Below are 14,093 nucleotides of genomic sequence, written 5' to 3' on the forward strand. Positions count from 1 at the left end.
GCCGCACCTCGCGGGGCTCCAGTCCCTCCGATTCTCTTTGGATAAAGTGGTCTCCGGCCCTCCCCAGACACCCGTCGCCTCTCCCTCTCCGGCGCGGCTCCCTCCGGCAGACCCTGTCCTGAGCTTCGCACGGGAAGGGGCCGCGGCTGACTCGATGCCCTGTGTCCTCCGGAGGCTCCGTGCTGCCGCACACCCAACGGAGAGCCAGACCCGTTCGCTGAAGGGAACGTTTTCCTGTACGGGGGGTCCACCGAGAGCAAAGCAGAAGCTGCTGGAAGACTAGGTGGAGGCTCTGACGTGCACCGAGGGCCTGGTGACCCCTTGCCGGCCGCGGGGACGGGCACCGACGCCCAGCAGGGAGCTTCGCTCTCACCTCTGCCACCGCCCCCTGCCACTGCCACCGGCCACACGGTCTCAAGAGCTCCCGGGTGGGCTGGGACAAAGCCATCAGAGGTTTCTCCTGTCCTGGCTCGCAAGCAGGACCTCGTCCACGTTCAAAGTGGCGTCGGCATTCGGACCCCACACGCACTTCCAGCGCCTCGAGCTCCGGCGCGAAACCGTTTCCTTGTTGCCTGATGAGGAGCAGACAAGGGCCGCTCATCGTAACCACTTCCAACGCGTTTCATGTGTGTGCGTGAAGAACCCGGTCGACTGACAGGACATTATTAAAAACTCACTGTGTGTCCAAATTGACTTTATAGGTCATTGTCTACCAGCGAAGGAGTCACTGCCCCATAAAACCAACATCCACAGCCACTGCTTCGACAGTACACATTTACTGTAATATCTTCAAGCTTTTTTGACTTTGCTCCAAAGACGCGAATTAAGTCATTTCCCTGCCGCGCGCTCCCGTCACGACGGTGGGTAGAAGGCGGCGCACGGGGACGACCACATGTGATTTCCGTACAGCTGCGGGGTGACGTATTAGCAGATATTACAGCTGCTGAGTCAAAATATTTTTTCTCTATTTAAATTCTTAGCATGTCGGCGTGCTGTGCTTATTTAGAAAACAAATGGAATCCTCTGCTTGCTTTAAAAACAAGAAATGTATTTATTTCCGCCCGAGCTCATACCCCAGTTCCAGCCTCCCTTGCAATGTGTTCATTAATTTGTTTGTTTAAGGCGCTAATTCACGGGGTTCGTTAGCAAGCGGGCGCACACGCAGACAACCGGAGCTCCATCTGCCCCCCTCCCCCACATGCTTATTGTCTGCCAGTCATCCGAAACAGGCTCCACATAAACAGATCCTGGGTCTCTCTTCTTTCCTTGTCACCCTTAATGAGTCTTGTATTTAAAGACTCTCCACTGTAATTGAAATCGTGACAAATATGGATTTACCGAGTAGCAAAGCTGGGACTCCGAGAGACGGCCTCCGGAACAGGCTCTGTTTTTGAGCAATTAATGGCTACACACTCAACTTTTAGACATATTTGAGGTTAGCCTAGCTGTTTGATTACAGACAGCGAGGTCAGACGCAAATGCCTCTCCTTACAGATGCGGCTTTTAGGATGGGACCTTAATCCTTGCAGAGGCTGCTAGATTGCTGGGTTGGAAACCCAGTTCCCCTATTAGAGTGACTGCAGCCCTGGTTCAAATGAAGCAGTGACAATGTAAACTTCCTCTAGCGTATCCTGTGAAATTGTTCCAAATGTCACCTGAGGGGGAAACGGGCATGGACGGTGGGGTGAGGAGGATTGTAGGGGAACTCACTCTGGTTTGTTGGCCTCTCTGAGAATACCGCTGCCGTTTTAAGGACGCAATTTCTGACAGTTGCGCTCCTAGAGTGTGGGTCCGGCAAAGATCTGAACTAGGATTTGTCAGACAGTCACCGCCTACCAGGAAGAATGCAAGAGTTGTCTCCCAATCCGCTGAATTCTTAGAAAATAGTCACACAGATCTCACGATGCATGAAGTGACCGGTGTCGGAGGAGCTCCCCAGGACGCCCGGTCGTCTGCGGCTGCCGGGGATGGGGCTCGTCCCACCGCTTACTCATGTTTGGAGTGTGTAATTAGTACATTTCGCTGGCCGTGGGGATATTTCTCTTTCCATTCTCTCAAATCCTACTGACAAGGCAGTTGTAAATCGTCACACACATAGCCAAGCGGCGCCCTTTCTCTTGGCCTGACGTGGATTTTGAAAACCAGGAGATGCCATCCACAATGACCTCTTCATGAACCTCCAAATTCCCTACAATTTCCTAGGATTCTAACTCCAAACACCTTTTTTCCTTTCGTTCAATAGAAGGGGCTACCTACTAGATCCTACTTCCAAATTCCCTACAATTTCCTAGGATTCTAACTCCAAACACCTTTTTCCTTTTCGTTCAATAGGCGGGGCTACCTACTAGATCCTACTTATTTAGCCAAATTCTACTTTGTTTTCATTTTTCAAGGTATTTTGAAGCTGACAGTTTGAGAAAGGTCTTCCCAGGCCATGCCGGAAAAGTAGACCCCGGGGTATGTTGGCCTTCCTTCTCAGGGGAAACTCAAGATCTTCATTCCTGGTCCTGACAGCTTCCAAGTACTTCCAGTATCGTTAGTATTCGTAATATGCCTAGTCTAGCACAAGCCTCCTGAGAACAGCTCGGCAGCAGGGAACTGTGACAGAAAGGGTCTTCTAGACGTAATGGAGGGGAGGAGGGGAACGAACAGTAGGGACCCGTGTCTCCTCCCCAGCAAGGTTCCTATTAAGGGCTGCTGGATGTCAGGGTTTTCTTGGATTGTTGATTCTTCGCTCTGGTTCTCATGTCTTCTCTCATCACTAGTTACCTTCCATCCAACAGTTTCTCATTTAAATCTGTAATAAAAACCCAGAGACCTCTGCAAATAGACTGGCAAAGAACACAGACACACACAACGCCATTCCCAATGGCCTTTAGGACAAAATACATGCTCCTTTTCATGGCATTCTAAAACTGGGGCAGCCGACTCCTTGAGTGGCTCTTTTCTATGTTCTTTAAGATCCAGCCTTGTTGACTGTCCCTCAGGTCCTTGAAGGCATCCTGTTCTGCTGGCCTGCTGGGTTTTTGCCCAGGTGTTCCCTCTTGGAACTCTTTCCAAATCCTCTCACCCTCCCCAGATCCTCTTGCAACTAACTCCCGTGGGGGTTCATGGCTCCCCCTTCTTTAGGAGGCCTTCCCTGTCTCCTGGACGCGGTCGACACCCGGTTACAGGCTTCCATGGTGCCCTGATAACTTACCCACTAGCATTTTACAAAATGTCTATGCAATCCCCTGGCAGTCCTGCATCTCAGTGTTTGCCACAGGCTCTGTCGTGGCTCCTTCCCGCCGTGCGCCATCTCTAGGGGCCTGTGACACAGGTCTCACTTTGGAGAAAACCCTTTCTAAGGCGAGAAGCACAGCCCGAGTTCCCTTCACCATTGAATATGCCACCCGTGGGAGGGGAGGGCTGCGGTAGAGTGAATGGTCTCTCTGTCTCTTCTTCCTTTCCAAATGGAAGGGTTTTTCTGGGCTGGGGCACAGGAATGGAGCGTATAGTGGTTGTGGTGGTGGTGAACACCCTGTTAGTTCCAATGTATATTCAAGTTTGTTTTCCTCTCCATCTTTCCTCTGTTCCCTGAGCTCTGTGAATTTGGTTTGTAGATGGTGTTGTAGATTGGATTCTGATAACTTCTGCTGGGGGCACGTGAGGGCCCATGCTTGCTGGTTGAGTGTGGGCAGCCACTTACCACGCATAAGAGAAGAACTCACTGGTTGATATCTCAAGTTATTGTTGGATGATGCATATTTCATACTTGATTATAATTCTATATCCAGGGCTGTCTTTCCTGACCATACTGAAAACTGTAGGACACTTGAACACTTTTTTGCTGTTGGAAAGATTTTTCAATGCTCAGCCTCACTTATAATAAAAGAAATATAAATGTAAACCATGACATATCTGCAGCTTTTACCAGCCAAACTGACCAAGATTGTTTTACCATTTTTCGGTTCCTTCGTGCAGGCAGAGTTATGAGGAAATAGTCTCATGACTGACTCTTGGACATGTAAACTGATACAGACTTTCTGCAATGGAATCAAGAATTTTAGAGTGTTTTCATGCCTGGAGTGGTTAAAAGTCCCTGCCCCGGAGTCAGGGTGGCTATGACGTGCGAGCAGGGGACTCAACCTCGGGGTCTCCGCGTCTTCATCTTTGAAGTGGGGGTCATGTTTCCCCTAGTTCATCTTTGCAGGTCATGCATGAGATTTTACATCTCTAATAAGTGGTATGATCCTTGATATATGTTCCAAGCTCGGTCAGTAGAAGCTATAGTAATAATATGAATTGGGGTGCCTGGGTGTCTCAGTCGGTTAAGCCTCTGACTCTTGATTTCGGCTTAGGTCATGATCTCCGAGTTGTGAGGTCAAGCCCAGTGCCAGTCTCTGCGCTCGGCACAGAGTCTACTTGAGTTTCTCTCTCCCTCTGCCCCTCCCCCACTATAAATAAATAAGATTTTTAAAAAAGAAAAAGAGTTTGAGTTGTATTCCTGACAATGTCTTTTGGGAACTAATCTAAAATGCATGGAAGTCTTATCAGGGCCTCAATTACAGAGGTGGACGAACTAGAAGCTAATGTTTAAGCACAGTTCACCTTAGAACAGCACAGATTTGAACTGTTTTGGTCCATTTATATGTAGATTTTTAAAAATAAATACAGTATAGTACTGTAAATGTATTTTTCTATTCCTTATAATTCTAACATTTTCTTTTCTCTAGTTTACTTTATTGTAAAAGTACAGTGCATAATATCTATAACCTACAGAATATTTGTTTATCGATTATTTAGTTTATCAGTAAGACTTCCAGTCAATAGTAGGCTATTAGTAGTTAAGGTTTTGGGGTCCAAATGTTATGCATGAATTTTTGACTGTGCAGGGGGTCCATGTCCCTATCCCTTGGTTTTTCAAGGGTCAGCTATATATGAAAAGTGCACGTTTCTTATTTATTTATTCAAGGTTGGGATATAATGTAGTCCCTAGAATGATGTTTACAAAGAGTTCCTGATGACGTGTGGAAATGCTGACGGTACTGAGTAAAAAAAAAGATATTTTATGACAACATTTAATATAATCTCCTCTATGTAGAAAGCTATGTCAGAGTATATAGAAAAAGAACCAAGAGATAAATGTCAATGTCAGTAGTTATTTACTCTGAAAGGGCTACTTAGGGTGATTTTTATATTTATTTATATTTTTAAAAATGTTTTTCATATTTTCTTCCATGGCTCACTTTGTACTCCAAAAAACAGAACTTCAGGGCTCTTGTCAGAGCCCCACTCAGCCCCTCTTCTGTGCAGAAGATCTCAGGGGCCCCCGGGCTTGACCCTGAAGCGTGTTTACAGGTGCTGTAGCTACCTGGCAGGACTGGCCACGTGTAGCCTGTCACCCCTGAGTTCTGTAGTCTGCTCTCAGGAACCACACTTTTCCGAGTGTAAGTCAGAACAGACGTGTTAATCCTTAAGTTCTTTGTGTTCTGATTCTTGGCCTCTTTCCCTGAACATCATCACTCATTTTGAGCTTTCCTAAGGAATTCTCCCCATAAAGAGATTTTTTTTTTAAAGATTTTATTTATTTATTTGACAGAGAGAGATCACAAGCAGGCAGAGAGGCAGGCAGAGAGAGAGGAAGGGAAGCAGGCCCCCTGCTGAGCAGAGAGCCCCATGCGGGACTTGATCCCAGGACCCTGAGATCATGACCTGAGCCGAAGGCAGTGGCTTAACCCACTGAGCCACCCAGGCGCCCCACCATAAAGACTTCAGGCTCTCAAGATAGACGTGTTTCCTAGGTTTTAGGAATTTGCTTTTCTTCTCTGGTTGGCTAAAGAAAAGTCAGTCAGCCTTCAGACTGACCTGAGAGCAGGATCTCAGAGCACATTTAAGTGGTCTTCTGTCGGGGGCTCGTAAACGAGAGAGCTGGGAAGGCAGGTTTGCATGAACGCATCAGCGTGGGGTCACTTAGCTTGTTGCTTTGGAATGAATCTACTCATAGGAATGATTGTTCCGTGTGGCTTTTTAAACCATGGATGAATGACTAAGGAATGAATATGGGTCTTCACACAAAGAGGAAGCCCAACTTCCAGACCCAGGTAGTTACGATCTCGTGTGGAAGATAAAACTTTAAACTTCCGGGGCGCCTGGGTGGCTCAGTGGGTTAAAGCCTCTGCCTTCGGCTCAGGTCATGGTCCCAGCGTCCTGGGATCGAGCCCCACATCAGGCTCTTTGCTCAGCAGGGAGCCTGCTTCCTCCTCTGCTCTCTCTCTCTCTGCCTGCCTCTCTGCCTAACTGTGATCTCTGCTTGGCAAATAAATTAAAAAAAAAAAAAACAAAAAAACTTTAAACTTCCTTGTGTTAACGTGATGCGTAGGGCAACCTGCAGTTGGTTGTTTTACTTCTTCAGGTGTCATTTATTGATGTCTCCTTGCTTCCAGCTACGCCATCATTATTGCTATGTCCAGCAGTTGACGTGATGCCTTCTTAAGGCTTCACGCAGAGCCATGAAGAAGGAGTCAGAGGTCTCCCGTGATTCTGGAGACTCTGAGGCTCTTGAGGCCTTTCCACCGGCTTCTAGTGGCTGAAGCTGAAGCAAACAGCCCTGTCTGGGTTAGGACGTGCAGAGGATGAGACTTGATTAGGAGGAAGACAGATGGTCAGGGCTGTGAGGAATGTCCACATTTATCAGGTGGTCAGTGGCAGAGAGCACGGACCTGGCCATGAAGGGCACCAGGAAAAAGCGCACTGGAAGAGGATGGCGGTCCCGGGGGAAGGCAGCCAGGGGTGTCCTGTGTCACAGAGATCTCCCGTAGGTTAGGAATTAGAGGGAGCCATTAGATTTGGCCATACGTGGTGGTCAGAGACCTTTTCAAGGCAATACCACAGCAGACTGGTGGAGGTTGGAGGCAGGTCCCAGCAAGTTAGCGCGGCTGGGAGGTTGGGTGGTGACGGGAAGGCGAGAGACGGCGGCGTGGTTGTAGAGAAGAGCTTTGGGTTGCTGGTGAGGCAGAGCCTGTTCCAAGGTTGAGGTCAAGGAGAGTGAAGAGAGATGGGGTAGAAAACGCAATAATGCTGAAATAATGTTCTAATAATGTTGAAAATTGGGTCAAGAATGAGCCATTTCATCCTGCGAGAGAAGAAATGAAATAAAAATGGGTAAAGAGAGACGTTTTGAGTCTGACAGGAAGCTGGGCTTGAGGGGCTGAATGAAGTAGAAGAAGGAATGGCCTGGGAGGCGGCGGAGGGTGGGGGGCGCTGCCTGGAGACGAGGAGAGAGGGTTTACGAGCAGCGGCCATGGGAGTGGAAAGGAGCGTCCATAGCCTCGCTGTACCTTCTTTAGTGGTGATTCACGCACTTACACTCATTTCAACGGCTTCTAGAGATCCCCAAGATCAGACAGAGTCACAAATACTTCTTTATTGTACCCACAAAGTACCCCAGAGGTCTTCTCCCTTTCTCTTCAAAGCATCCCCTCGGTGGTGATTCTTCCTCGTTCCTCTCATCACGCACCAGAGAAAGCCTCAGTCCGAGGCAGCGAGTTTCCAGACCACGGGCACCTGCAGATCCCGTCGGGGCTCGCCTGAGCCCCGAACCCTCCGTGAGCCCCGGCGTGAAAGAGGGAGAGGCTGTGCACTTTCCAAGTAACGGAGCCTTGAATCGGCCACGTTCCTCAGGTTTCCGACCCTGGCAGGTGCCCCCTCATTCAAGTAATCCTAAAACACGGTCACCTCCGTTTGCTGCAGCAACTTCCAGAGCTTTTCGAATCTGCGCTTTGGCTCCTGGCACTGTGAGGAGGACACGGGGACAAGAGAACTTTGTGTGGACACCTGATACGAAGCCAGGGGACGGAGCCTCCCTATCCTTTCCCTCCACAGCGCTCGCTTTCCTTTATACGTGACTGAAGGTCTGTAATGAGGATTAATTTGGCTCTTAGGAGATCGAGAATTGCTCCTAATATGGGCAAGAGGCTGTCTGGAATTGGAAGCTCCCGAAGTTCAGAGAAGGGGTAGGGACCGTTCCTTTTCATGCCCACGAGAAGAGTCGGCATTTTAGGGAGGACCCTTCTGGCTCAACTTCTGGAGTGGCCGTGCGGGTCTTCAGATGGCTTCGCATGTGGATGAGGGGGTGCGGGGGTGCCGCTGAGACCCCCTTCTGCAGGGGGCACGCCTTAGGTGCTCGGCAACGAAGAAAGTATCCCTGAGGATATAGATGAAAAGACCTGTTTTAACAGATTTCAGGGGACAGGCCATCTGTCTCATTGACAAGGATATTTTAATCTAAACATTGCTCAAGATCATGGTCTCTGTCTACGGGACTGAGCAGAACAAGCCACGTCTGGTCCCAGAGTGGTGCATTAGTAAGGGCGGACAGGGGCTTTGAGTCCTACAGGGAAAGAGGGAAAGGCCTGTGGTTAGAGCTCTACCTTTTTGTTTCCTACGCTTTACTCCTTTTTCATGTTGGTGGGTAAATCAGGATTTGTGGATTTTCTCCAGTCTTTGGGATGGAGGATGGTAAACAGGACCTGGAGGACAGTCACCCCTTAAAACAAGGCCGAGGATGGGAGCTGAATGCGGTGGGGTTCTTGAGTGAAGGACGACTATTATACAAGTGAGGATGACTGTTATATACATGAGACACCACTGGCTCTACCAGATCATCTGTCGTAGAGCTTTAATCACAGTTCAGACAGCAGAGCTTGTGTTGTGTTGTGACATATGGATTGGGTCGTGAAGACGACGTTTCAGCTCACAACTCTTCGTTGTAACTTTACCTCTATTTGAAGACTAAAGACTTCCGCCAACTCGGCCCACGTACCGCTAACCCTCGCCCCACCCCTGCCAGCCGCCGAGACTGGTGCGCTGCCTCCGCAAGGCCGGATTCCTAGGACGGCAGCCTGTGGGGAGCACCGTCCGCCTCCGGAGCGCTGTGCGTGAGGGCGTGGGGGCAGGCTGGCATAGCGTTCCCAGCTGCTAGTGTTGGCAGTACCGTTGCCGTTAATGTGGCCCTTCGGTCTACATTGCAAGCAAGAAGCTATCACATGCCGTTCTAGTATTCGAAGGTCGTTCATTTGAAAGGGGATGAAAACTCGATAGTTGGGCTGGGCCTGGCCACTTGCTAAAAACCTCTACACATACCATTTGTACAGGTCCCAGACGTCTCCTTTCCTAGGGTGCCCTGCCTTTGGGCTGCTCTCCCGCCGTCTGCGCCCCGCGAGGGTAATCACACTCCCTCTCTGCCCTTGGGTGTAGTGGTGAGACCCTGCGCTCATGCTGCCTGTGCCTTCTGTGTGTCCCCTCCGCCCTCTCCAGACTGCCACCCCCTGTGCCAGCGCTGCACCGCGGACCTCCAGCACACAGGCAGCATCTGCCTGAGCTGCCAGAATGCCCGGTACCTGCTGCTGGGGGACCACTGTGTTCCTGATTGTCCCCCTGGATACTTCGCGGAGAGAGGAGCTTGTAAAAGTGAGTAAGTGCCCGGCACAGGAGCAGACGGTGCCTCATGAATTTTCTTGGGGGCAGTAGCGGGAGAGGGTTGGTTCTTCCCTAGAGAGAGAGGAGGCAGGAAGCACGTACACCAGGTGTACCGGCGGTCCACCAGGCCGGCTAACACTCTCAGCTGGGGCTTTTATTGATGCCTCCCAGGCTGCTTTGGAGAGGAGCTGGGCAACCTCGGTTCTCTTTGTGTTTCTTCTCCCTCTGCAGAATGTCACTCCTCCTGCAGAACCTGCCAGGGCACAGGACCCTTCTCGTGCACCTCGTGCGATGCCGACCTCGTTCTGTCCCACGTTGGCACCTGCAGCACGGCCTGCTTCCCCGGGCACTATCTCGATGACGGCCGTGCTTGTCAGCGTAGGTTTTTAAAAATGAACTTTCTCTCCTTGCCTGCTCTTCTGGTGTCGTTGAAGGAAATATGAAGTTCTTGCTTCTGTATTTTCACCTGATAGCCTTTATTTTTATAAAAGGAAGTTAATCTACAAAGGCATATGGATGCCCTGAGCAGACATCGGTCTAACCGGGAAGTGCTGGGCTCGGAGATCTCCTCTGCAAGTACAGGCTGTGTGACCTCAGGCCGGTCATTTAGTGTCTCTGTTCTCTGGTTATCTCATTTTAAAAATAAAATGTTGGCTTCCTTTATCCTCAGCAACTCAAGTCCAAGATCCCGAGCCGAGTGGAGCTCATTCTAGCACACCATCGTTGACCTAAGCACTTGTCTGGGTATAATTTGTTTTCTGTTTGTATTTGTTGAATATCGACAATGTGCAAGGCTTGACATGCTACAAAGCATTCAGTTTCTGCTCAGTTATTATTTTGTCTTGCACAAGAGTTACTTGTATAGATGTCTTATTTCTCAAATAAGTCAAAATATGATGAATTACCTACGTTGGGCACAAACGAAGAGCTAGGATAAATTAGGTAAAGGGCAAATCTGAGTAGAAAAGAAATTAGGAAATCCTTCACAGACGAAGGAACATTTTTTGAGATACGCCGAGGCGGCTTACTTTATTTCAATCACTGAAGTGTCATTTGCAAAAAAAAAAAAAATTTTGTTATACTTTTTTTCTTTTGAAAATGACAGCTAACAAATGCAGTGCTGGTATTTCAATTTTATGTCCGAGGAAGTACCGTATTGTAGGGATTATAGACTAGTGGTTAGGAACGTGGGCTCTGGACTCGTTCAAACCTCCCTGCCACTTAGTAGTTTTTTGTGACCTGGGAGCAAGTGAATTAGCTGCCAGGCCTTCGTTTCTTTGCTGTCACAGGGGGATTATAATGGTACCTACATGTAACGTGCTCACGCTTAGCATGTGTCCTAGCAGGCCGTCAGCACAGAGTAGGTATTGTTGTCGTCATTGTCACCCAGAATGAGAGGCAAACCAAGCGGTTTAAGATAGTTACATTTTACAGATAGAAAGATAGGCATTGCTGTTCACTGAGATGTTTGCCAAGATCTGCATTCGAAATGAATTTATGCGGACCTCATCATCTTGTATCACCCACTGAGAGACCAGAGATTTAAAAAAAACCATTTTGGACCCATGAAAAATTTCTTTGCTTTTATAGCAAAAACTTTGCTTTGTATATATCAACTGTCTACCAGTATCTGTGGATTCTCTGACACAAGAGACATGAATGAAATACTTGCATGTTCCATTCCAGAGCGAGAGAGGTTGGCGGAGAAATAGGGACTTAGATTTATGGGGCTCCTGATAGCAGTGGAATCACAGAAATAAAAGTTCAAAAGAAAAAATGGAATCTTTCATATGGCGTATCGATGACAAAAAAAATATTGCAATGAAATATTTCTTTCTGAGAAGCCTTTGCCTTTGTGCAAGGTGATCTCCACACAAATACGTTCGTTATGCTACCGTGTAAATAGGATTCCATAGACTATGCAGCGAAATTAAGAATCTCCTATCTTTAGTCCTTAGCTGAAGCCTAAGTTTTGTTCTTTTGAAGATTGAATAAAGCATGCCCTTAAGTTGGATATTTGAGTTTCTAGTATGTAAAGAAAACCAACAGTGTTCCTTTCTAATGCTTATTATTATAGACAATTACAGGCCTCATAATTGTAGAAATGGTGCAGTAAAGGGCTTTAAAGGAAATACTACAGTATAAGGGGAGGCATTAATAATCATATTATAGAGGAAATTAAGAGCCAGAGAACTGTCTGGAGTCTGGTTCCAGAAACGTTTAGGAGCTACATGCTGAGCTCTAAAATTCAAGGATAATCGGTGGAGGCAGGCACGTTAAAAAAGAGATAATAAATGAGGTTTCCAGTACCTGGAACCGCGGTGCTTTAGAGGCGAGGAGGAGAACTGCAGGGTGGCCGGAGAGGACCGTGTACCAGATTCTTTCTCACTGCCCCTCCCAGACTTCTACTGACGCGGGAGGAAGCCGGGCCCATTGCAGGGGGGGTGTAGCTGCTTAGCTGTCTGATGGTCTTTCTCCTGGGCCTGGGAACTCCCCTCCGGAGCAGGAGAGAGTGAGTCTCCTTCCTCATTCCTCTGGTTGCCTTCCAAGGTTTGCAGTTAACTGTCCCCTCGCGCTTTCTGCTCTAGGCGGAACCGGAGCCAGCGGAGTATCGGGGCAGAAATGACCCTGTCCCCGAGCTGCGGCAGACAGCAGGCCTGTCTCCGAGGGCAGGCGGACTCCTACGCGGTCACGTGCCTTCCCCTTTCGTGAATGATGGTTCAGTGCGTCTCTGCTTCCCTTCCTGGCTTCTGCTCCACTTCCCACCCTCGTCACTGTCCTCTCGGTACTTTCTGGGGCCTGGGACCTGGGAGAACAGTCCTGGGGCTCCAGATGTGGTCACGGTACCGGGGCTCCAGATGTGGTCACGGGACCGGGGCTCCAGATGTGGTCACGGGACTGGGGCTCCAGATGTGGTCACGGGACTGGGACTCCAGATGTGGTCACAGGACTGGGGCTCCAAATGTGGTCACGGCAACGTGACAACACCGTGTGAGGTCTGACTGTTCCAAGGCGGAGGAAATGCTCCTAACCCACGTGCCTTCAGGGTCAGAAGCTAAGAACCCAAGGGGCTCTGGTATGAGCAGAACTGCTCTAGGACGGCGCTATTTGTAGGTTGCCTTGGTGAGCGAGGAGGGGTTTGATGAATGAGGAAGGAGGGTTCAGGGAGACGTGGCGGGGGCTCCCTGCTCCTCGGGGGGACACTGCTCCCACTTCTCAATCTCCACGGAGTCTTCTGACCTTGCACAGTGCTCGGCATGAACCCATTTGTTTTAGAAGCCAGTAGAGGGGCTGAGTCACACTCTGCGTTACCGACGGGGAGTGAGAGACTGCGTGGACGGATTCCAGAGTCAGAAGGTTCACAGGTGCCTGAGGAATTAAACTCAAGATGCTCTCAGCTCTCCAGATGGGGCATCGTCCTGTCACTCTAAGCTGAGGGTTTGGCCTTTAGGCTTTGTGTCGTAGCTGTTTGTCAAGCAGGGGCCTCCGCTGACATTTAGGTTATATGAAGGCTCTTCACCTGAACATTGTATCTGTTTCCTTAGTAACCAAATTGCACCTCTACTAAGCTTTTAATCAACTAAAATTCTTAGATCATTTTTTGTAGGAACTACTGTCTGAACAGGTCTCCCGCATTCTTTATTTGTGCAACTGGTTATAGAAAAAAATGCAGGACTTACGCTTTCGTTTATTTCTTCGGATTACTTTTCGTTTATTGCTTCAATTAGTTAAAATTGAGTTTGAGTTATTCTTTCAGATGGTGAAATTAGACTGTGCGTCTCTTATTAGGTGTATGTGGCATATTTAAGTATCATTAGCTTGATTTCTTTGTTGTAATTAAAGCTATTAATAAAAATGTTGAGGGTGCCTGGGTGGCTCAGTTGGTTGGGCGACTGCCTTCGGCTCAGGTCACGATCCTGTAGTCCCGGGATCAAGTCCCACATCGGGCTCCCAGCTCCACAGAGAGTCTGCTTCTCCCTCTGACTCTCCCTCCCGTGCTCTCTCTCACTCCCTCTCTCTCTCAAATAAATAAATAAAATCTTTTAAAAAATGTTGATCAAGTAATAAGTGAAGACTTCATGATAGTATTCTACTCAGGACATTTCTTTTACTAATTACAAAGATTTACTGATAGCTTTGAGGATGCATTTACTGACGTCTAAGAGGACGCATTTCAACCGTTTTCACATCCACCTGTAACTCCAAGACCCCACTTCATTTTTCTATTCCCGGGTTTATCTTTGAGATTTTTGTCACACCCTCTGCCAAAAGTAAGATACACCATGTGTAAAAATTCTAGCCAAAAAAAGGATGGAAGTTTCATTTCATGTAGGTTTCCAAAAATTAAAGATTCTTTTCCAATTATTCTCAAACCATCTGTTTGAAAATCCAGTCTAGAGTTTTTCTAGGATCTTTAATTACCAACCTACATATCCTAATGAATATTTTATATCAGTGACATTTCTTGTAGGTGAACAAGAGGACTTCGTTTTTATTCTCACCAGGAGGTGATTTTCCTGCACTGTGCCACACATGTTGAAACCCTCTAGATCGAAAACTCTAAAAATCTAGCTCATTCTCTGGATTTTTCCTCTGATACGTACTTGGAGAAAATTTCAGAATGAGATAGAAAT

At 48.2% G+C, this 14,093-nt stretch overlaps 1 protein-coding gene across 6 annotated transcripts in view; it reads left to right on the forward strand.

The window, feature by feature from the left end:
- Nucleotides 1-14,093, forward strand: part of FRAS1 (Fraser extracellular matrix complex subunit 1) — a 420,039-nt gene that overhangs the window by 239,391 nt on the left and 166,555 nt on the right. For 5 of the 6 annotated variants that reach the window (XM_059385668.1, XM_059385660.1, XM_059385681.1 and 2 more), the window contains 2 exons: nucleotides 9,298-9,450; nucleotides 9,691-9,837. The exons of the other annotated variant lie outside the window; for it this stretch is intronic. In XM_059385668.1, the coding sequence (XP_059241651.1) occupies nucleotides 9,298-9,450; nucleotides 9,691-9,837 (300 nt within the window). The remainder of the gene's footprint in view (nucleotides 1-9,297; nucleotides 9,451-9,690; nucleotides 9,838-14,093) is intronic. 6 annotated transcript variants of the gene reach the window in all.

Source organism: Mustela nigripes, chromosome 1 (genome assembly GCF_022355385.1).
Source record: "Mustela nigripes isolate SB6536 chromosome 1, MUSNIG.SB6536, whole genome shotgun sequence".
NCBI classification, from domain to species: Eukaryota; Metazoa; Chordata; class Mammalia; order Carnivora; family Mustelidae; genus Mustela; species Mustela nigripes.